The 22,939-nt window shown below is 36.9% G+C and overlaps 1 protein-coding gene across 1 annotated transcript in view; it reads left to right on the forward strand.

The window, feature by feature from the left end:
• The window catches only part of LOC105230757 (ATP-binding cassette sub-family G member 1), a 44,380-nt gene that overhangs the window by 12,199 nt on the left and 9,242 nt on the right, over nt 1-22,939 (forward strand). Inside the window, exons 2-3 of the mRNA XM_049461405.1 lie at nt 5,083-5,297; nt 20,152-20,269. Of these exons, the coding sequence (XP_049317362.1) occupies nt 5,083-5,297; nt 20,152-20,269 (333 nt within the window). The remainder of the gene's footprint in view (nt 1-5,082; nt 5,298-20,151; nt 20,270-22,939) is intronic.

The raw sequence follows: 22,939 nt of genomic DNA on the forward strand, positions 1-22,939 counted from the left end.
TTTAAAAATTTAATTTTTTTTGACCCGCCCTAATATATATGTATAAGTATATATTATACAAACAGTTATTTATATGCGGCAAGCTTTATGTGTTTATCACTTTATAATTACTGAAAATTATTTCCCTTTTTGTTCTTTTTTTGCACAAAGTCCAAAGAACTAAAGAAATTGTTCAAATAAAAAGGTGTGAAGCTTATCGAAACTACTCAATTACGGTTGTAAAAATAAAAAAATATAACCGAAATTGCTTAAAGTGATGAGTAATCAGTAAAGTAAAATTAAATAGATTCTCACTGAACTGTTGGTCAACAGTCGAGTACATTAGCTTCAATATTGATTGGATGGCAATGCACCAGAATTATCAGCGGTGATTGATTATACGGAAATACATACGTATTATATATGTACTTGTAGTATTTTAGTTCAAGGTTGCTGTTGTCGTTGAATAAAATAATCTTAAAATTTGCACATATAATTATTTTTAATATTTTTCTGGAAAATTTTCTTTAACAAATTTTTGAAAATATTTTTTTTTTAACTCCTACTAAGTACTTTTACTGTTGTAAAAGTATCGATATAAAATAAAGTATAAAAAGATAAAAATAAATACTTAAATATCATTTTTTTTTTTCTTTTTTACACAAATTCTAAAACAAATTTCCTATACAACTCGCACACCCTTAAGCATACAAAAATATTTCCTTCACAGTTTCCAGCTTACTGTTACCCTTTAAATCATTTTTACGAGATATTCGCGCAATTATCTCCTTTCGCTTTCATCTTCGCTGTACTCGTAAAGGTGGCCACAATTGTTGTCGACCTGTTTACTCTGCATTTAAGTTTCTGAGGCAGCATTCATTAAGTTCACTGTCAGGGTTAAGCGACGATGCAAACATACACATGCCTACTCATCGAAATAAATATATGTGTTTTAAAATATTCAATAAAATAGTTTAGTAAAAACGAGTTTTTGTCCACAAAAGATAAGTATGCAATTTATCACAAGAGCCCTCAAACACATGTAAGCGGCCCTAAACTGCATTCCAGTGATAAAACAAGTTTGTATAACGCTAAAGCACCGTTACAGAATTCTACCAGTCTACTTGCAAATACGCCCAGTTTTACAAAATAAGCTAAATTTTATTATTTTTTTTTTATTTATTTATATTTGCTTTGCCCCTTCATTCGCATTACAGCGCATTTATCATCGCGTGAACTTTGCTCAAGCCGGAAATGTTTAGCCACTGACACAATTAAAAGCGATTCAGTGGCAAATATGTGGCACCATAAATACAGGGTGTTAAAAATATGTTTTTTTGTTTTGTTTGCTGATGTTTTAATAAACATAATTTTTGTAAAAATTGGAGTGAGAATATAAACTTCTTGATTTTTTTGTACAGAGAAAAATTTATATATTTGCTGTTGACTCATAATAGCATGGATCACTCAGGTTCAGCAGATGCCTGTCTCACTTTTTATTGTAAATATTTATATATGTATAATGATATATATGTATATAGCGATACATATATACTATATTTACTTATTCATCAAACCTTAATAGCAATTTTTTAAGCCAATAACTTAGTGCAAATCTAAGCGAATTCGCTTGTTAATTGCTTTTAATTAAACTGGAAAACCATTTTTGTCAATTGAAAATGGCACGCGAAATTCAGCTTTTCAATGCAAGCAAACAATTTTGTATTCAACACAAATACAATGTTTTTATTAAACAATTTCTGATTATCGTGCAAAAGTATTAAACTGACACAATTATAAATTTAGTATTTTAGTTGTAGTAAAAAATGATTGAATAGAAGCACGAACTTTGACGAAAGCATACTATAAATATATGTGTGAAAAATTGTTATATTTCTCTCATTACATAAATTTGCAAATATTAATTGTAATATATTATACAATATAAGCGGAATTATCAAAACAATAACACAATATTTGCTGGATTATTCCCTCTCAGTTAAGAATTTGAGTAGTACTTACATTGTATACCAATCAACTCCGGCGAATCTCAAATATTTTGAAATTCAAGGACAAAAACAAGTCATCAAAAACGTTTCCTAGTTTTTCAAAACTTTCTCCTTGAGATCTCTACTTTCTTGGATGGATTTGAACCATTTATAGAAGCAATTTGGCTAATCTGATTGAGCTGTTCCCAAAACATGCCTTCGCAACGCATCAACCGCCCCTTCAGGTATCGAACAACGTTGACCTATTAGTTTATCTTTTAAGTACGGAAACAAAAAGAAGAGTCATCCGTCTTCGACGGTTGGTTTTCCATGATTTCTTGAAAGACAACCAGCAAACAAATGATTGTGTACCTCTCAAATTTCGCTTTTCTGCGTTATTCCAGTGGTATGGTTGCAAAATGTCCAGTTTTTCCAAAAAAACAGTCAACCATTTGCTTGGAAGCGTTTCGTGCTGGAACAAATTTTGTTGGATTTGGATCATCTTGAAACACCTGTACAGTCTTCGGCTCTTTATTTTCGGACACAAAGGCCAAAATTCACATTCTGTCACGATTTGTTGACGTGTTTTGAACCTTGTTTGAGCCATTAACAAGGGATCCAACGTGATTAAATTTTTTAACAATCAAATGTTCATGCAATGAATTCAAGAATGTATACTGGTTCCACTAATGCCCATAGATGTCTCAGTCCGACGGTAGGTCACAGGACAAACTTACAATATCAATCTTCGCACAATATTAATAATTTCCAGAACAACAACTGTTTTTGGACGACCTTCTCGAAATCCTTTTTTTGAATGATCCTCGATTGAATTCACCATACCATCCATTAACAGTGTTTCTTGATGGAGCCTCATCGTCACGAATTGAATTACGCTCATTTGAGCACTCTTGATGAGTCACTTTACGTCAAAATAAAACCGCGAAAGAGTTAAAAATTTAAGTACATTTTTGCCGAGAAGAACATTTTAAGTTACTGTAAGCAATTCAAATAGCGTTGATATGTATTGCCGAATTCCGGAATATAAATTACAACCGACGTAAATTTCTACATCAGTTAGATCTTGCAATAAATAAATTTTTTTTTATATTTAAATATTATTCAACTTTCGATAGAGAGAAGCCCTTCAAAGCGCCTTATAAATAACGGTTTATTTTATTTGTAAGAACTTAAGATTACTACAACCACTAAAAATACTCCTTAACCCAAGAAGCAATATTCAAGTTTATAAATATCTAACCGAAATAAAAATATGCTTCACAACGATATGATAAAAATGTGAACCCATTCTGGGCATAAATCCAAAACAGTCGCAAGCAAAGTAGCTCACTTACAGGCGCTTTAACCGATTTGTTTGACGCTCACCTAAGGCAAGCACAACGGGCCATTCAGAATCAGAATTAGAATATTAGGCTAATGTAACTCTATATATACAGTAATGTAAGCGCTGATATATGCAGTTATGAAGCACTGAGTCTCATAATTTTTCACCGAAAGCAACAACCACACATTCCCCTACGCGCATAGATAATAGAAGCTCCCCTACTGTGTTACAGAATTGCGATTGAATAAACACAACGCAAATGGGTGCATTGGGGTTCACATTGGAGCAGAGAGCAACAAACTGAGTGCATACACACAATGACAAAAACAGAGAATTGAAACGAAAATGGAAAAGACAGAAATCAAATCGAATGCAACAGGGCAAAAAAAAAGAGGGAAATGCACAGGCGCACGACACAGACACACACACAAACTGAAGGCATAGACAGCGCAGAGTTGCCAACAGCGCGCTCAAAGAATTGTAAAAACTTAGAATACACAGCGAGCATAACTCAGCCGCTCTGCTCTCTATTTTATGAGTGTGCATTGTTGCTGTTGTTTTTGCCATACAAACCAAGCGGCTGGCAACAGCGACCACACATACGAACACGCTCTCGGCACATTGAAACACATACGGAAATTGAACGCGAACCAAACACCTCTTGAAGCAACAGTACTCGTAAGGAATGCGCACCACCGAGCATACGCGATTGAGTGTGCGTTCGTGTGTGCATGTGCGCTGTCGGCGAGAGAACGCGCGAGAGTGGGCAATTTGATGAGCGTCGTCGTGAAATAAAACAGCAAATACAGAAAAATATTATATTTTCTTTGATTATTTATTTTTGCCTTCATTACTTTATTGCCCCTTCTGCTGCGTTGTTGATAATCATCCACGACATGCTGTCATCGTAGTCCGCCGACGGTCGCATTTGTTGCTGTATAGCTTTCAATTCAATTTGCTGCTGTCGCGGGTGTGTGTGTGTGTTGATTTTACTATTGTGATTTTATTAAACACTTTTCAAGTCGTCGCTGCCGAGACTGCCTTTGTTCGTTGCCTTTTGTACTGGGTCCAATTTGGTTTTCGAATTAGTCGCGATCACACCGCATAGGTGGAAAGAACATTTCGGGTTTGAGTTGCGGAAGACAAAGTGTATAACAAAAACTGTGTTCGCGCCTGTCACATTCTGGGAGCCCAGGCAAAGACGGAAAGTGGAAAGTGGTGCGGAACTGCCGGTCCACAAATTGATGCTTTCGTGCAGAGAAATACACAAAGCAGAGAATAAAATGCAATGCGAAGCGGGCAAAGCCTAAAATGCTAAGAGCAGTGAAATTTGTGTAGAAAAATCGCAATTGGAAATTGCGTTGTTGTTTTTTTTTTTCAATTTATTTACAAAAAGTGTTTGATCGAAAAGTTAGCGTTGGGGAAATATTTACGTCGAACGAGCAGGCGCCTTGTAAGAAGCTTAAAAACCAGTAAAGCAACTAATTTTTTTAAGTGAATTTGTGTTTACCTGTGTATTTTTATAAAGATATATATGTACAACAACAGCGTGAACGGCCAGAAGCTAGAACCTGTATAGTAATAAAAAGTAAAAAACAAAAACAAGAATTATTTCGCTTTTAATGCCTTCTAAGTAGCGTTACGCTATCGCGAATACAACAAAAAAAAGTTATAGTGTACAACTCTTTGCATTGAACGCGCCAAACATAAATCCGTAGCGAAAATGGTTGAACAAGACAGTGTCACTAAAAATCTTCTAAATGATAATAGGCAGGGCGGCGCCGGTGGCGTGGTCATTGTGCCCGCTGGCGGCAGCGGCCCACAGAGCAGCAGCCATGCAGCCAGCAGCGTTGCGCCAGTGAGCATACTGAAGACACAAATCGTGCCAGCACCGCCGAAAACACTGCAGCACTTGCCGAAACGTCCAGCGGTGGACCTGGCCTTCCACGATCTCACATATCGCGTCAAGGAGGGCAATCGCAGCAGTAAGTACCACCTAACAAGCCACTCACAAAGCGCACCAATCATAAAAATCATTAAAGCAAAAACAGTAATCCAATCCATAACTAATGCCCATTACTCATTAAATTGGCGGACATCGCAGCTCCTAATGATTCCTAGTTATGTAGTAGGTGGTAGTGCCTCATTATAACGAAATATTGCTCATTTACTGTAAGAATAGTTCAGCTGGCGCTTTTTCCCAAGTGCCTTAATTAGCTGCAATTCACTTTGCCACTTGTTTCCACACAATATTCTTGTTCTAATTGGCGACCGCGCAGTTGTTGACATTCCCGTGCTTATTTATTTATTTTTACTTTTTCTTAGTTTTTAGTTAGCTACGGTCGCTCGTTTGTTGGTATGCCATAACAATATTTAACGATTACTTTCTGTTATTATCTTAGTTGCTGTGTGTTATCATTATATAGCACTTAGCGACTCGCTTTCTGCTCATAATTCGCGGCTATCGCTTTAGGCTATTTGTTGATCACGCAGCTTGTGACAGGTCACTGTTTGATTTGTCATTAAATTCCACCAAATTGATGCATATCGCAAAGCGTTGCCAGATTATAACTTAGACAGGTAGCAATAATTGCTAAGATATACAGAAAAGATTTACTTTTGATAGAAAAAATATGTCTTAGCATTTTTTTTAAATAAAAAATGTCGCTATGCGACGTAAAGGTTCTTAAAGGTAGATTCCTCAATCACTGCCATTTGGTGTCGTTCATATATTTTATCTAATATTTATTATTTTCTTCAATTTTACTACCTTAACTTCCTCATGGCTAACATATCGCTCGGTTATTTTCTGCATCGAAACAAATTACAAGCCACCTCATGTAAAAACGAAGCCTGCTACTTATTTTGGCATTCAGGCGTCACTTTAAATGCTCAACCTTAGAATCTGATGAATCGAACAATAACTGGTATAAATTGCACAGACTGGCATAAAAATAGAAAAAGCCATAATGTACTTATTTGTAAAACGCCAAGCTAAAAAATTAGTGAATCGAACAATAACTGGTATAAATTGCACAAACTGACATAAAAAAATAGCCATAATATAGTTATTTGCAACAGACCAAGCCAAGAAATAAGTGAATCGAACAATATCTGGTATAAATTGCACATACTGGCATAAAAATAGAAAAAACCATAATGTAGTTATTTGCGGAACACCAAGCCAAAAAATTAGTGAATCGAACAATAACTGGTATAAATTACACAGACTGGCATAAAAATAGAAAAAGCCATATCGTACTTATTTGTAATACACCAAGCCAAGAAATTGGTGAATCGAACATAACTGGTATAAATTTCATAAACTGGCATAAAAATAGAAATAGTCATAATATAGTTATTTGCGACACACCAAGCCAAGAAATTAGTGAATCGAACAATAACTGGCATAAATTACACAGACTGGCATAAAAATAGAAATAGTCATAATTTAGTTATTTGCGATACCTTAAACCAAGAAATTGGCAAATCGAAAAATAATCTGGTATAAAGCCAAAAAATTTATGAATCGAGCAATAACCTGGTGTAAAGCTAAGAAAATTACGAGTCGAACAATAAGCTTGTATAAAATTGACTGTATAACAAACATTTACACCACTTACTCAGTTAATCACGTTATCTCTTGTTTAGAAATTAAAGTGGTCTACGTTGTTGTTTTTCTAAAATAAGTATCTTCAAAAATAAGCAGAGCTCTAACAAATAAGAAAACAGTTCATGCACTGGAAACCTTCGTTCTAAATCTATAATCTCTTGTGAGAAAGTAGTAGCACCATTCACGTGATAGATAAGTTATCGCCTAGTGAACTCTGGGTTAAAATCAACTGTAAATAAGCACTCACCCCATTTCATTCACTGAATCGCATTATTAACGCATTTTCGCAAAACCGAAGGGCTCTAAAGGGTTCATGAACCCCAGCAACCTTCAAACAACCTTCCTGAAACAACAGCTTCATCAATGCAAATCGATTGTCGTCATACATAATATAAGCCTCTGTATATTTAATCGCTTTTAAAACTGATTCAACAACATTTTATATGAATCGTTGTTTTTCTATTGAGTTCAATAATATTTTGCCAATACGACAGACTAATGAGCGCAAATGCAAATGCTATAAAGTAATCCCAAAAGGCGATAAAGCACGAGTCGGCGACGCCAGTTATGCCAGTTCCAGTTATGAGTAAATAATACTAAATTTCCGCAGCAAAAATACAATTACATTGAAACTGTGCTGAGTATACAAATATATGTAAATGACTGAACGTGGGCAGGCCAATAATCATGTAAACTAGATTTTCGGCGCCCTGTAATGCAATGCGAAGTGGAAATGTCTGTCATAAATTTTACTGCGCTTTTGCCATAAACGCCGGAAGTGCCGAAGTAGCGCTAAAAATGTAGTTAAGTAAGACATTTGCTTAAGATTTGCATGTAGCTTTGTAGAGCAAGTCCCCAACGCGCCCTTACCTCTTTACTTGTGAAAAAGTGACACACCCACAGGCACTAACAATGCATCGAGTGAAGTCCAAATACCGCCGTGTTCGTGAAAGGCGCCAAGCACTTTACTTTACCTGACAGAATGCGAACTGTCTCCAGTTCAGCGGCTAATTGACAGGGTCATGGGGGTTCAATAATTCTATTATCCCATTTGAGTACTTATAATGAGACACGGATAAAGACTTTTCATATAAAAATCATTACAACAGAATAAATAAGCAATTATTAATGAATAGCTGTCGCTTATTTTGCTCGGCGCTGCACGTAGCGTTGCATTAGTCAGTTGCAGTATAAGCGCGCTTATGGCATTACTGAGCGTCTCAATGAAAGGCGGCTATTTATCCCTAATCACAGCTGGGAACTCACCTTGAACCTTTGATTTTTCATGCATTCTATATCCGTGATTGAATTACATGAGCGTGTTTATATATATTAGTATGTGTGTGTGCACTTAGGCGCATGCAACAGTTATATTTATTGCTTACGAAAGACAGCAGTTTTTATCGCCGCTCGCAATCTTGAGCTTTGGACTTAGTACTTCGCAGCCTTTTATAACCGCAAAAAGTAGAATAATTACACAACAGTATCAGCACTGTAATACACATATACATATGCGCATATGTATGTGCGTGCATTTAGAAATTAATCAATTGCAAGCAATGTATTAAAATTCCTCGCATGCGATTTCACAAGATTTCAGTGGCAATTGTGATTTGTCAACTTTTAATTGGAATTAAATGCATGAATATGTCGAAAATATGTGTCTACATGTGTTAATTCTTTGGAAAACACAGGTTCTAACTGTATAAATTAGTGTCAAAGGTGTAATTCCTGCTGTGGCTGTTGGTAGAATTGAGCTCTCTATTAGGTTAGGTTAGGTTAGGTTAATCTGGCAGGCCAGTAAGCCACGCATAGACCATTTTTGGTCCTTTGCGATACCAGATGAAGTTTAGTTGCTAGATCCAAGCGGAATAGTCATTCTTTAGGATGCGAATTTTAATAGACTCTGCGGCTTCACTATCGATACATCTTCCAGTGTATCATAACGTGGGCACCCCAAATGCTTACAGCGTAGTCTTGCCAATACGGAGAAAGTGCGCAAGAGATGCTTCATTGTTTCCCTGGTGCCCTGCTCTAGATATTTGGTGTAGTCTTCTCGGTCTGTCAGCCCCATTCTGCGGGCATGTCTCGCTACCAGACTGTGACCAGTTAGTTAGCTTTTCCATTGATTGTCGCAAGATTGCCGGGAAACCATAATCAGTTGCTGAAACCTTTGAGAAATTTTGATATTAACAGTTTCTTCACTAATAGAGTTCACAGTCCTTGGCCGCATAAAAATCCGGATCCGTTGCGGTTACCTAGACCCGACCAACGACAAAACTAAGTGGTCTGTTGGATCAGTTTATGTTTACGTGAACACATAAGGATTAAGACATTCGAATGTACCAAGCAATCAGGCGAATTCTAACAAATGCGTTCAATTTTTTCTGACTCATCACACATTTGACAGTCTGTATTAAGCATTGCATTTCCACTGAAAAAGTCCCACGTTAAAGATCTGCCAAAAATTACAACATGAGTCGAAGGAAATACCCATATTAACGCGGTATCTCCGAACAAAGGCTGTTTCCAGAAAGATTTTGCAATAACTAAATATTTCAATGCAATAATGATTTCAATCTCTTCAATTGGCGATATTTTAGTTTAACAATGAATCTTTATCGTTGATATTGCATTAATCATGGGTTACCATATCGGTTACCTTTTGAAATGGAGACATGGAGGAGGGAGAACTCGAAGAATGATCATTCCGATGCTTCGTCAAACATCACAAACAAGCGTCGGGGTCACCTGACTATTTTAATCTGGCTCACCCCTTTTTTAACATGATGCAAAATTTAAACAGAAAATCGACCCAAGCCCTTGAAATTTATTATTATGTAAGCCGCTGTAAGTAACAGTTTTCCACAAGTAGGGCAGAAGTGTACAACATACTGCCAATAAATGATTTATCAGCTTTGGAGAAATGGATTTTCTGGCACTTTTATTATTTGCATGAAATCACTAGAAAAAACATAATTTCAGACTTTCAGAGTACGCTGTTTAATATAATTATATTCATTTCTTTATCTAAAATTTATTGTGGCATTCAAACTCGTCGTAGTATAAGTAGCAATAACAGTAAATTTATAAACAAATAACTAGTAGCATTGAAGTTGTACTTTGAAAAGTATTTAATCATTAAAGCAATATAATTAAGCTCAGTCTTCGAGTGAAGCATGCAAAAAGTTGTAATTATTTAATTCAACGCATTATAATAATGAGAGTTTTATGTTATTTAATAATAATTAAATTTTAAACAAACAGACCTTCGCGAATTGCAATGAGTAATTTGAACGCAGATTACAACAACAAATTCAATGCCAATAACATTTTCAGCGCTGAAGAAGTAGTTCAAGACATTAAAAATCTGAGTCATAGCAGTACTTACAGATGGGCTAGATAAGTAAAAATATGGTTATTAACGTCAAAAAAGCAGCAAGCTGCTCAGTTTCAGGGCGAGCATGCGCCGTTATGGGCCACCGCTTGCGGCAGCCAAAAGAATAAGCACCTAAAAGTCAGCCTGTAACATTGCTTGGTTTAAGCCATATACAATTACAACTGCGTGTTTCAAACACACGCTTGTGCAGCATTTTCTTGCCCCCACTGCTCGTCGTGTACCAGTGTGCAACGCCGCGTCGCGGTAATTTTACGTGCTCAACTGGAAAATCTACAAGCCAAGCCGATTGCCTACGTCAAGGCCGCCACTGTTTGTTGTTGGCTTTTGCAACTACGCATTAACCATTGCCAGCCTTTTTTTGTTGTAATTTTCAAGTTTCTATTTCAAAATAGCAGCTTGCGAAGTGTGCAATTTTCATACAGCCTCGCCGCCAAGCGTTTGAGGCGTGCACGAAGCGTGCTTCATGCCTATTCACTTAGTTTTCTTGGAGCTTAGAAAATTTGCATGACAAAGTTCACAAATGGAATTGTGCAAGAAACGCTGTTTGGCTTATTAAGCAGCGCGTTATCGTTCGTTTTGCATCTACTTGGCGATTCTGTGGCATAAATCTTCACACATGAGTGGAATAATGGCTAGTTGCTGATCGAAGCGTTGAATTTTAAGCAACGCACGTTGTTTTGTGGCAACTAACCTCAAACGAGTCTAATTATTTTTGGCAATATTTATGTGTGTATTTTCAAGAAAATGAAGTCATGGCCGGTTGGTTTAGTGCCAATAGTATTCATTCTCTGCTAATTGCGAAGTAAAAACTATATTCATCTGAATTCAAATCGCGGAAACAGGCTTAGTTTGGATTATAGTAGAGCCTTCAAATATATATATGTTTTCAGGTTAGACTTGACCATTCGGTTTCCAAGTTTACTAAACGTTTAGCCGGACTATGTAGTTTCCAAATACACGAAATTTGGTTATGAAATGAGATGTCAGAAATACAATCTCCCAGGGTTCAAGTTGACTTTCGAGAGCCGATTGCTGTTAAACTAAACCACTTTGAGGCCTTAGCGAAGTCTAAAGCTCTTTAGATTTCGAATACAAAGTAAACTAGAATTTTTAATCAGAAACAAATATCGTATACCATATACTTACCTACAAATGCATATCGTCACCTTAAATGCAAACTAACGTAACATTACTTTTCATAAGTTTAAAGGCGAAGAAAAACGAATGAAACCACTTATATGGAAAAAAATTTGAGTTTTGGTTATAAAATGGTTATATGTTGGTTATATGTTAGTTATATATTGGTTATATATAGGTTATCTATTGGTTATATCTGATCGCGGATGCTGCAAATTGTATGCTACATATATGTAATAAGGTGTAGTGAACCGTAAGCAATAAAATACCTCAATTTCGATTTTTTTCGCATTGGAGGTGACGATATGTACTATATATAAAGAAATTACTCGATTAACGAACGGAGTTTTTTTTTTAATTTATTCAAAGCAGCAAAAAGATTAATTGTTGGGTTGTGTAGGTTCTTGTGTAACAGAAACTTGTTTTTAATTTCCCAGTATTATTTATAATTGCATTAAATCGCTTACGATCTAGAGTTTTTGCACTTTTGTTTTAATGGGGTTCACTTAATTCAAGAGCGCAATATGGAATAATTATTGATCAACACCTTACAATCTTGCAAACTTAGCATTGTTGGTACTATTAACTTCCGTTTAATAGAGTATTCGAAGTAATCGAGTTGTAATTATTCGAATTAACCAAGTGTTGCCAGTATTCGAATATTCACATTCATTGGAAAATCGACTTTCAATTAAAACGCAGATTATTAAATGATTAAACGATTACTCGAACTAATTTTAGTATTTGAAATAAATAAAATGTAAAATTTAAATCAAAACAGGAAGGAATCGTTAATTTTGATTGCACCGAAACAATAATACCCTTCACACGTGGCTTTCTTATAGCATAAACGAGTAAAAACAAATCATTATTGTGATTTTGAGCAGCTTCTTGGAGAGAAAAAAAGACTTCTGCAAAATTTCAGAAAGTTATCTCAAAAACTGAGGGACTTGTTCGCGTACATGCAGATAGACAGACATAGCCAAATCGACTCAGGTCATCATTCTGATCATTTTCTGGGCATCAAATAACCCATCAAATATTTGATTGCTTATTACACTCCTTTCAAAATACAACTGAAATATTACTCTTACCGGAAACCTCAAACTAAAAGCCCCTAAGACCGATAACGTCAATAATTCACACAATGCGGTTGCTTTGGCGTCGTTAATAACGAATTAATGATCACTTAATGTAGCAAAATTTTTGCCATAAACAATTTCTACTAAAAATGTTAACAAATAATTGCAATTTCTTTTATTTTTTAACTACGACAACGCTGAAACACAGCCCACATCAGACACAGTCATTAACAAAGCACTCACTATTCGGCAGCTGTCTCGCCGGCCGTGCGGCAATCGATCATGGGCGTGTTACAGCTGCCAACGGCACTCGCCGCCACTCAAACAATAGAAGCACCATGCAGCACACACACACACACCCAATCCTACGCAGCCACACATGACGCAGGCATGGACAAAGTGGCAACATATCCGCATACGCACGACATCTTCCGCTTAGCTGCGTGCTGCGGGGCAATTGTGGCGGAAGGAAAGCGGTGCCGGTTCGTAAATTCACACCCAAAATAACAAAAGAACCGGCTTCGCACGTTTTCACCGCTTTGACAGCGAAGACAACAACACCGCTAAGCAAACGAGACTGTTTGTCACTAAAGGCACTCTTTGACTTGTTGCTAAAATTTAGCATAGTCTAACTTTTTGTTAGATTTCGCACGCAGCTGCTTCAATTTGCGTTAACTGCTTTGTTGTTGCTGTGAATGTGTAAAGTTGCTGTTGTTTTTGTACGCCTCTGCGCTCGTTTTGCGTTTGTTGCGCTCACCTGTCTGTTTGGCATTCCGCTTTGTTAATTTTGTTTTGAAGTGTGTTTTTCGGTATCGGAATTCGACGCATTCTGCTTCCGCATCTTCAATTGCCTGCGGTGCTTTGCTGGCTTTTGAGCGCTGCTGTGTTTGTGTGTGTGTGTTTTAAGTGTTTTAAGCAGCCACGAGTTTTTTTTGCTATTGTTTGTATTTTTTGTTGTTGCTGCCAAATATTTTCGGTATGAATTAAATTTCGGCTTAAATGGCCACGCGCCGCACGCCGCCGCATTTGTTTGTTTGTGTGTGTATGCGTGTGTGTCTAAATCTGCGCTTGGTTATGTAAGCGTAGGCGAAAAAGCGTAAAGGCAAAATGCAAATTCTCATAATTATCAATAGATATTTTATACAACTTCCTATGTTTGCATTTTGTTACGTCTGCCAGCTCTCGCTGGCGCCAATTGGTGGCCTGCCCTTAGACCCAAAAGTATTTTGTTTTGTTTGTTTCATTTTTATGGCTCACAGCTGTGAGATATCGATGAAATTATGGGTGGCCCTGAGCGATGTTATCTTATCATCGATAGGCATTTGTAACTAATAATTTGTGTAACATGAATTTGGACAGATAACGGTGACAAATTTTGTATTAGCTAATGTGATGACAAAACTCACACCTGTGCTTCACATATTTTACCAAAATCACCGATTTTCTTCATTTTTGTGGAAACGCTTTGCCTTATCAGTTGATTTAGGGATTTATATGCACACCTGTGCTAATGATGTCAACATTACTATCTCACTTACAAATCGGTGCACATTACGTATTTTCGCTTACTAATATATACTATACATATATAGAGGCAATAGGAAAACCCCCAAAATAAAAATTGATTGATTGACTTTTTAAGCCCTTTAAAGCGGAAGCTTGGTACCTTTTTCCAAAAAAAATCGCATTTTTTTCAGTAATAGGACACTTTCAGTCATTAGAGTAATGTAGAGATCTTCTTGAACCTTAGGTGTTACCGAAAAGTGATTAAAACTGAGGACCGATACAAGGTCTCGGGTGTCCAAATCACTCACGTAAAGTGAACTTTAAACGCGTTTTTCTCACAATTTATTTTTTGATCTGTTTGACACGATTCCGGCCGATATTCTGAACCGATTTGCTTCTAATATCTTTTAGACTTGCGCTGTTTGTCACTTGTGCTGGTCTCCCTTGTATAATAGTGAGCTTTCTACTCTTCCCTTCAGGTGCATTTGGTCTAATTTCCTCTCTTCGTCGCTTTTCGGCCGGCGATGATTTTTGTTCTGGAGCGGACCACGCTCAGTTCTCTTGCCGCTTCTGCTGGTGGTTGTGCCCACTGCGCCCTTTCTTGTGGTAGAGAGCTGATCATTCCTTGCGAATTCCTCGAAGACAGAACTCTCCTCCGAAGATTACAGGAATTGACGTCTCTTGACACTAACATTTTTAGTGTTCAGGTGGCGCCTCCCTTTGCCCAGTTTTATGGTGTTGACGAGGATCCATGCTAGGTTTTGTCGTTTTTTTTTTATTAAGACAATAATCTCTAATCATATTACGTGAAAGAAGGTCCTTAGAAGCAAAGAAGCTGTAGATGTAGTGGGTGTGAGAAAGCGGCTGCATATACATATACAAGGTATCAGACCACAAAGGAGGCATTCGGTTGGCTACCGAACAAGTACGGGAAATACTGAAGTCACTAAGAACGATATACAACGAAATTTACGAAAGGGCTGACAAGGGTATCAGGGCTACATGGAATGCCTTAAGCACATGCAGGATCGACAAGATCTTGTGCAACAGACTCTTAGGAGAACTCCATTGCTTCACACGGTCTCGAAAGGACTGCCGAACGGCTGTTGGCCTCATGACAGGTCACAATCTACTGACATTCCATGCGAGCTGGGTGGGCATGAATGATAACGATACATGCAGAAAGTCCAGAAAAGTTAACATGGTTAACATGAGGGAGACCCTGGAACACCCTCTATGCCTTTGTCCAGCACTATATAAAACTCGACTCAAATTTCTGGGATTTTTGGAGTTCAAAGAACTGAACGAAGTTTCGTCCGTAGACATCAAGTCGCTCTTAAAGTTTGCAAAACACGTTGATGTCATGTGTGACGAGTTCTTAACCTCCATCTGGTATTACTAAAAACCAGTAGTAGTCTATGTGTGATAACCGGCCATTATAACTTTTTCGTGGCCACATCTGTTGGCAAATGTCTCTGTGGTTCGTTTTCTTACCTTAATTGCTTCCATCCATTTCATATTGTTCTTATGAAAAGTTGCTTTATAAGATACCATCCCGGTCTGGTTGATTCAAAGGGAACTGATAGTCCGCCGCACCAGAGCCCGTAGTGCGGTAAGGCCAAATTTAGCTCGTGACTGCAAAAAAGTCTTATGGGCAGGGTATGCGTAACGCCTTGGATTATAAGGTGGCAGCTCTTCGTCGTCGGTAGTAAGCAGATCTAGCAACCGGTCAAAGTAGTTGCTTTGCGATTAAGCCCTTGCACCACGTCAAGTTGCCTGTCAATTTTAGAGGATTGCCATATAAACTGGACGTTCAAAAATTTTTGAAAACTTGTTTCACCTTTTTTCTTGTTTTATTAATTTTTTTAATTTCTGTTTTCTAGTTTAATCATTTCTTTTCTTTATTGTAATTTTTTATTTTACTTATTTACTTGTATTTAATGTCCAATTGTTAGTAAAATTAAAACAAATAATTAATTCTCGGCCGCCGCATTACTCAGTAAGGGCACTCAACTTGAAAATATTATTATCAACACACAAAAGGTAGAGAGACCTTCTCCCTTAAACTTCCGCGAGACACCACGTGTGCGATTCAACACTTAACTGGCCATAAGCCATGCTTAAGTATTTTATTTATTTATTTTTTTAAGTTTTAATCTTAAAAAAATATATGTATATTTAATGAATAAATTTTAAAGATAAAACACTCAAAAACTACAAAAAATAATTGAAAATGAGCAAAAAATAAAAATCAATCAATTTCTGGCCAAAATTGAAACACTTAGCAACAACAAGTAACAAAGAGTATATATAAAAACTTAACTTTAGTACATTTATTTCCATATTATTTTTGTTTTTTTTTATTTTTATCATTTTTTTCTTTTTTGTTTTTTTATTATTATTTTTTTTTTTGTTTTTAGAATTATAATTAATTTTTTTTTTTGGATTTTTTCTCCACTGCAAACACAATATTTAATGTTTTTAACAATGCGAATTCACTTAAACAGGCGGCACTTATTGGCGTCACGTAACTAATGACGCTGCCCCCGCAAATGAGAGTGAAAGAAGTGCAAATAAATCACGTAATAGAAATGCACAACACGCACTAAGCCAAAATTGAACACAATCAGACATGCACGCACACACACAGTCGCACTCACGCTTGTCTATTTTCTGCGCATGCGTAACATAGTAATTAGCATGCTCGTAAACATACACACACGTATTTATTTTCGGACAATCAAGCAGTTAATCAGTGGATCGCCACCGCTGCTTGGTGGAAAATCGCATGCAACGCTGTCGTTAAACAAAAAAACAACAAAAACAAAATCTGCGTGAAAAAGTCAAAAAAGCGCGTTTGTGTTTTATGTGACTGTCAGCACGTCAAATGTGGCGGCGGCATCGTCGTGAACCCCACTCAAGGTCCGGCAAGCACACTAGGCGCTCAAAAATCAACAAAAGCATTCCGGAAATTCGTGCAAGTGTTTCAAATGCCACACACATACACACAAACAGCATATGGATGCTTTAGTTAATGCTCCTACCAAAAAAGAGCATAAACGAAAATCAAAAAGTTATTGAACTCTGTGAGTAAGTTACTAACTTTGCATCACCTGTGTGTGTGTGCTTGTGTCGATTGCATTTTGGCTCCTCACTACGCTTAAGGCGCTTTTGTCACAGCCGCCACCGCGCTGGCAATCAATTCGGCAGCGAATGCGTCAAGTGTTTGCGCTCATTTGTTGTTGCCCTTTTTAGTTGGCGATTCGCTTTGCGCACTCCATTCGGTGGCTTCAATTAAATGCATCCATTCGCAGCGAAGCGCTTGAGTGTGTCACCGCATACACCTTTCTGCATATTTATGCGAAGTATTCATGAGCTTTCGGCCGGCGGTCGTTGAACCCCTTAACCAATGGCTTTTGTCCATTCAGCGCTGATTTTTCAATTGTGCCTGCTGATGTCTGTTTATCTGTTTAACTAGCCCAATCAGCACATAAACTTGCTGACTTGTTTACAGTTGTAATTGTTGTTGTTATTGTAAATTGATTTTTAAAAAAATATTCCGCAAGTTCGAAGCAATTGTAGTTTCAAGTAGGTCACGCTGCATTAAATGCCACTGCTTCTTCGGCGCTTTTCAGAAAAGGCTCAACTTATTTACGATGATCGCCGAGTTAAACGATTCATAAATTCCCCTGCGAATGCAATCTATAGATTATGTCGTTTATAACTTAATTAAGAATAAAATGGTCAAATTTTATAGCCTATAATCTTTAATTTATGAAGGCTTAATGACATTTTTATCAAAGCTTTAGCGCAAGTCACTATCAGTTGTATGAACAAACTAGTCGGTTCATTGCAACGACTGTTATCGAACTACAGTTGAGATAATATTTCTACAAAGTCTCTTATCGGTAGTACAAAGAGTTTAGTAAGTTTGAGGTTAAGTTGAAATTAGCGCATAGAAACAACAATTATAAGAACATCACTAAAGTGTTGTTAAAGTGTAGCAATAAAAGCACAAAAATTGTATTTGATTTTTCATTTTGTCCAATTCTTGCTTCCCAGTACCTTATTTTTGTATAGCAAATTACTCTTGCCAACAGGTGCTACTTCGGACTGAGTAGGCAATTGAAAAGTAAAGTCCTCTCTCGACGAACAAAAACCAAACTCTATAAGTCGCTCATAATTCCCGTCCTGCTATATGGTGCAGAGGCTTGGACGATGACAACAACCGATGAGTCGACGTTGCGAGTTTTCGAGAGAAAAGTTCTGCGGAAGATTTATGGTCCTTTGCGCGTTGGCCACGGCGAATACCGCATCCGATGGAACGATGAGCTGTACGAGATATACGACGACATCGACATAGTTCAGCGAATTAAAAGACAGCGGCTACGCTGGCTAGGTCATGTTGTCCGGATGGATGAAAACACTCCAGCTCTGAAAGTATTCGACGCAGTACCCGCCGCGGGAAGCAGAGGAAGAGGAAGACCTCCACTCCGGTGGAAGGACCAAGTGGAGAAGGACCTGGCCTCGCTTGGAATATCCAATTGGCGCCACGTAGTGAAGAGAAGAAACGATTGGCGCGCTGTTGTTGACTCGGCTATAATCGCGTAAGCGGTGTCTACGCCAGTAAAGTAAAGAAGAAGAAATAGATCAGTGAAACATTCTTGTAGCAAATAAAAATATTTTTATCTCGCTTGAGATTTCTTTACCAATGTTACTACGTCAGTTTGAGGTTAGAATGTTTGAAAAAGGACAGGGATCTTAAGGATTTTTGTACTCCTGCAGCATGTTATTAGATTACATTAGTTTTGTTTGCCTAACGGTTGTTAGGATCACCTGAAAATAATCGAGTTAGATACAGGATTATACATATTGTATATTTCTTTTCGTATTTCGAATTAAACTTCAACTTATTTTTTTTTATTTATAATGAACTTCAATGAGCCAAATATATACCAATTTAGTCACCACTTTTTGCCATTTTTTCCGCTAGAGCTATTATTCCATCAGTGTACAATGAGCATCATCTATATGTCGACTGATACGTTAGTATCTGCTATCTTTATCGATTATCCAGTGAGAGTTTCATGACATTTCATTGATTGGAAGTGAAGTTATTGGGTTTTAAGTGTATGTATGTTTGTGTTATCGGTGCGAAATTAAGCTCCGAACAAAGAACCAACATTAAATTTTGTTTTAAAATTGATAAAACTTTAACCGAAGCATTTCAATTGATAAAGCAAGTTTATAGCGATGATTGCCTATCCCGTAGCAGAATGCACGAGCAGTTTCAACGTTTTCAAAGAGGTCGTGAGTACATAAATGACGATCCACATGTGGGCCAATCAAAATCCCATTTGTTTCCATCGAAACTCTTTAAATTCATCAAAAATCAGCCGAAATCATCATGAACATCTCCAAAAAATCGATTTATCGCATTATAACCGAACATTTGGCTTACGAAAGGTGTGTGCACGGTATGTTCCGCACAAATTGATCAACCATAAATTGTTCCGAATCCAAAAGGACCTGTTTCAAAAGTCAAAATGACATATTTTAACCATTAACCACTCCTCGCACCCATCTGATATGGCACCGTGCGAAATATCGGTCTTTTCGGAAATATGCATTTAATAAAGGAAAGCGTTATGCGGACGTAGGGCTGAAAAGGCTTGCAGTACCACTGGCGGCCATACCGGCCAACGAACTTAAAACACTTGTTCGACATGCTTATATGGACTTTCAAAAAGCTGTATTGAAGCAGAACAGATTATATTTTGAATAAAATACATTGATTTTGCCGAAAAAACCATTTGTTTCTAGTTTTTTTTTCTTCTCCTTCCTGTTTACTTTGGAACACACCTTGTATATGTATATATGTATAAATTTCTTTGGAATTCCGACAATATTTTTGACGTTTTGCATCTTAAGGTATTCCCCGGCTTTCGATTCTTGAAACTTTTTATATAAGATTCTTTAGTATTAGAAGGAATTTATACGTTTTTTATATAATTTCCTTACTAATTTATCACTTTTTATATTAAAGGTAAATTAATTAAATCTAATATAATTTTAATTAACGTTCCAATTTACTATTTCAGATGCCAAGACTATACTCAAAGGCGTCAGTGGTCGCTTGCGCTCCGGAGAGCTTACAGCTATTATGGGACCGTCCGGTGCTGGCAAAAGTACATTGCTCAACATACTCTCCGGTTACAAGTAAGCATAAAACGGCACTTAAATTAACTTAACAAAATCATAAGTTAAAACTAATTATTGATAAAGAAGTTTAATTGCGCTGATTACTACTAACAGCGAACAGATTAGGGAATGCTTATTAATAGATTAGATGCATATGATATCAATGAAAAGTTATTGCATTGTAAAAATTAAATTCTTTTTAAAAATTGACTCAAGCTTTGTAAGCAATAAATTTTTGGAAATCATTCTTATACATGCATAACGCTTAAGAACCTCAAATTAGTGCATAGTCCGAAGACGTATCCTCACCCACCTGAGATGAGAGAGAAAACTTGGCATGTTTTAGGCAAAATAAAATTCCCCGCTTAGTCGCTGAGTCACAAATTCTTGTCTTTATAGCAGAAAAAACTTAGTAACTATGAGCCAACGGTTTTTTGACAAAATAGCACAAGACAAAGGTTAATTTCTGTACTGTTTGTTGTCCTCTCATTAGCGCGGTAAGTTTTACAACTACGCTTGCATAAAGCACCGCTTTTTGACGCAATAAAGGCACTTAAGAACACCGCTATAAGTTTCCCACCTTTTATCCACTTTTTACTAATTATGCGAGTGAACTTTGCAACGCCGTAAAAACGGCCGACACAATGACCACCTACCGGTTAGGTGTCAGACATGCAGAAAGAAAGCTCACCGCCTGCCAATAACAATAAACTCATTTAACTTAGCCTTGTGCAAGCCATAAAAGAGCTGCGTGATAATACCGCCATACTCGTAGAAGCTATATACACATATTTATAAGCCGAAGAAAACATAATTTCATGGCGATTCATAATCGAAGCACAAAAGCGACAGTCATACGTATATATACATATGTATATATGTACAAATATATGTATCTGAGTAAAAATATATAGAACAGCTTATGTACTTAACCACTTTTAATATTTGAAACCGAAACTCACACCATTTTTTATAGAGCAAATAACAAATTGGCAGCGATAACAACAACAGCACACATGAACTATTTCAATCGGAGGAATTGTAGAACGTAAGGCATTTTCTTTGTCTGCTGATAACGAGTATTTAAAAAGTCCAAGGGTCAGCGCTGAACGTCGAAAGAGTTGCCAGCGCGTTGAAAAACAAATAAGCTTTTGAATTCCATCAAATTCGTATTTTCAAACAACGCGTCGCCTCTACGAGCAGTTCAGCTCGTTTTCTGTCGATTTATTAATTGATAACAGGAATTCTCAACAAACACACACGCCAATACCTCAAAGCGATCATACGTTGACTTCATTACGAGAATATTTACAACTATATACAGTCATATCTATATGGAGTCTATGCGTGCCATAGCATAGATACTCAAATTTGCCCTTCGCTTGAGTCATATGCCGATATGTCTGTATGTTTGTATATACAAAAGTGGCGTTTATCGCTGGGTTCCCACTTGTTTCAAGGCAGCAACGCTCGAGAATGCTTCTTTTCCAAATGGCATGAATTGTACATTCATACACGCACATACACATATGATTGGTACTTACATTGTTGCTGTTGACGCGCCAAACTCGCTTTGCCTTTGTTCGCTTGCGCTTCGAGCGTTTGGCGCTCTAGCACATTTGTGCATATGTTTATGCTGGCAACATGAGCAGCTCGGACTTTAAACTTGTTTGCGAAATGACACTTACACTTCTGTGGCCGATTATTGCTTATTTATTTATTTATTTATTTCTGTTTTGCTGTTTTGCTGTAAGTCAACTGGAAAGTTTTTCGGTATCGATAACGATTGTAAAAATTGTGCGTCGTTGGAAAAGCTCGTGTTTGTGGCTTGAATATATGTAAAAACTAATAGTTGAAACGGTATTTCATTACAAATATGACGCAAAATAGAAACATATAAATATATTTTTTGCTCAATATTGACCCTTGATAATCGCCTTGTTTTGAAAAGTTGCCTTAAATATATTGCAAATATTGCAATTCTTGTTAGAGAACTGTTATCGTCACCTAGAATGCAATACGAAGTATGACAAAATATTTAAATTGAGTTTTTTATTGCTTATGATTCGTTACATCATATAACATATATGCGGCATTAAATTTTCAGTCCCCACTGTCAGAGGTAACCAATATATCGGGTAGTCGAAAATGCATTTTCGTATTTCCAATCAAACTACAACTTATTTTTTCTTTATAATTATAATGAACTTGAATGAACCAAATATAAACCATTTTGGTCCACAATTTTTTGGTATTTTTTCGCTGGAGACATTATTCCACCAGTGTAAAATTTTTCTGGTTTCTCAGCGAAAAACTACGATAAGTGCTGACCTGATGGAGGACGAAGCCCTTTCTGTTGATCAGTTCTGGCGGTTTTTTTTTCGATGGTTTCTTCTCTGCTTGTTGAAATGTAGAATTAATCATTCGACCAGGCTGGACTAGTTCATAGTGGATGATTCATTTTCAATCCCACCAAACACTCAGCATAACCGTTCGAGGCGTCAATCCTGGCTTTGCGACCATTTGCTGAGCTGCACCACGCTTGGACCATGATCTTTTTCGCACATTATTGTCGTATTTGATCCACTTTTCGTCTCCTGTTACCATTCGCTTCAGAAATGGTTCGCTTTCATTTCGTTTCTGGTCCTCAGCTTTAATCCATTTTCGAAAAGCGTGAATCACTCAACT

The sequence above is a fragment of the Bactrocera dorsalis genome, chromosome 1, assembly GCF_023373825.1.
Source record: "Bactrocera dorsalis isolate Fly_Bdor chromosome 1, ASM2337382v1, whole genome shotgun sequence".
Classification (NCBI taxonomy): Eukaryota; Metazoa; Arthropoda; class Insecta; order Diptera; family Tephritidae; genus Bactrocera; species Bactrocera dorsalis.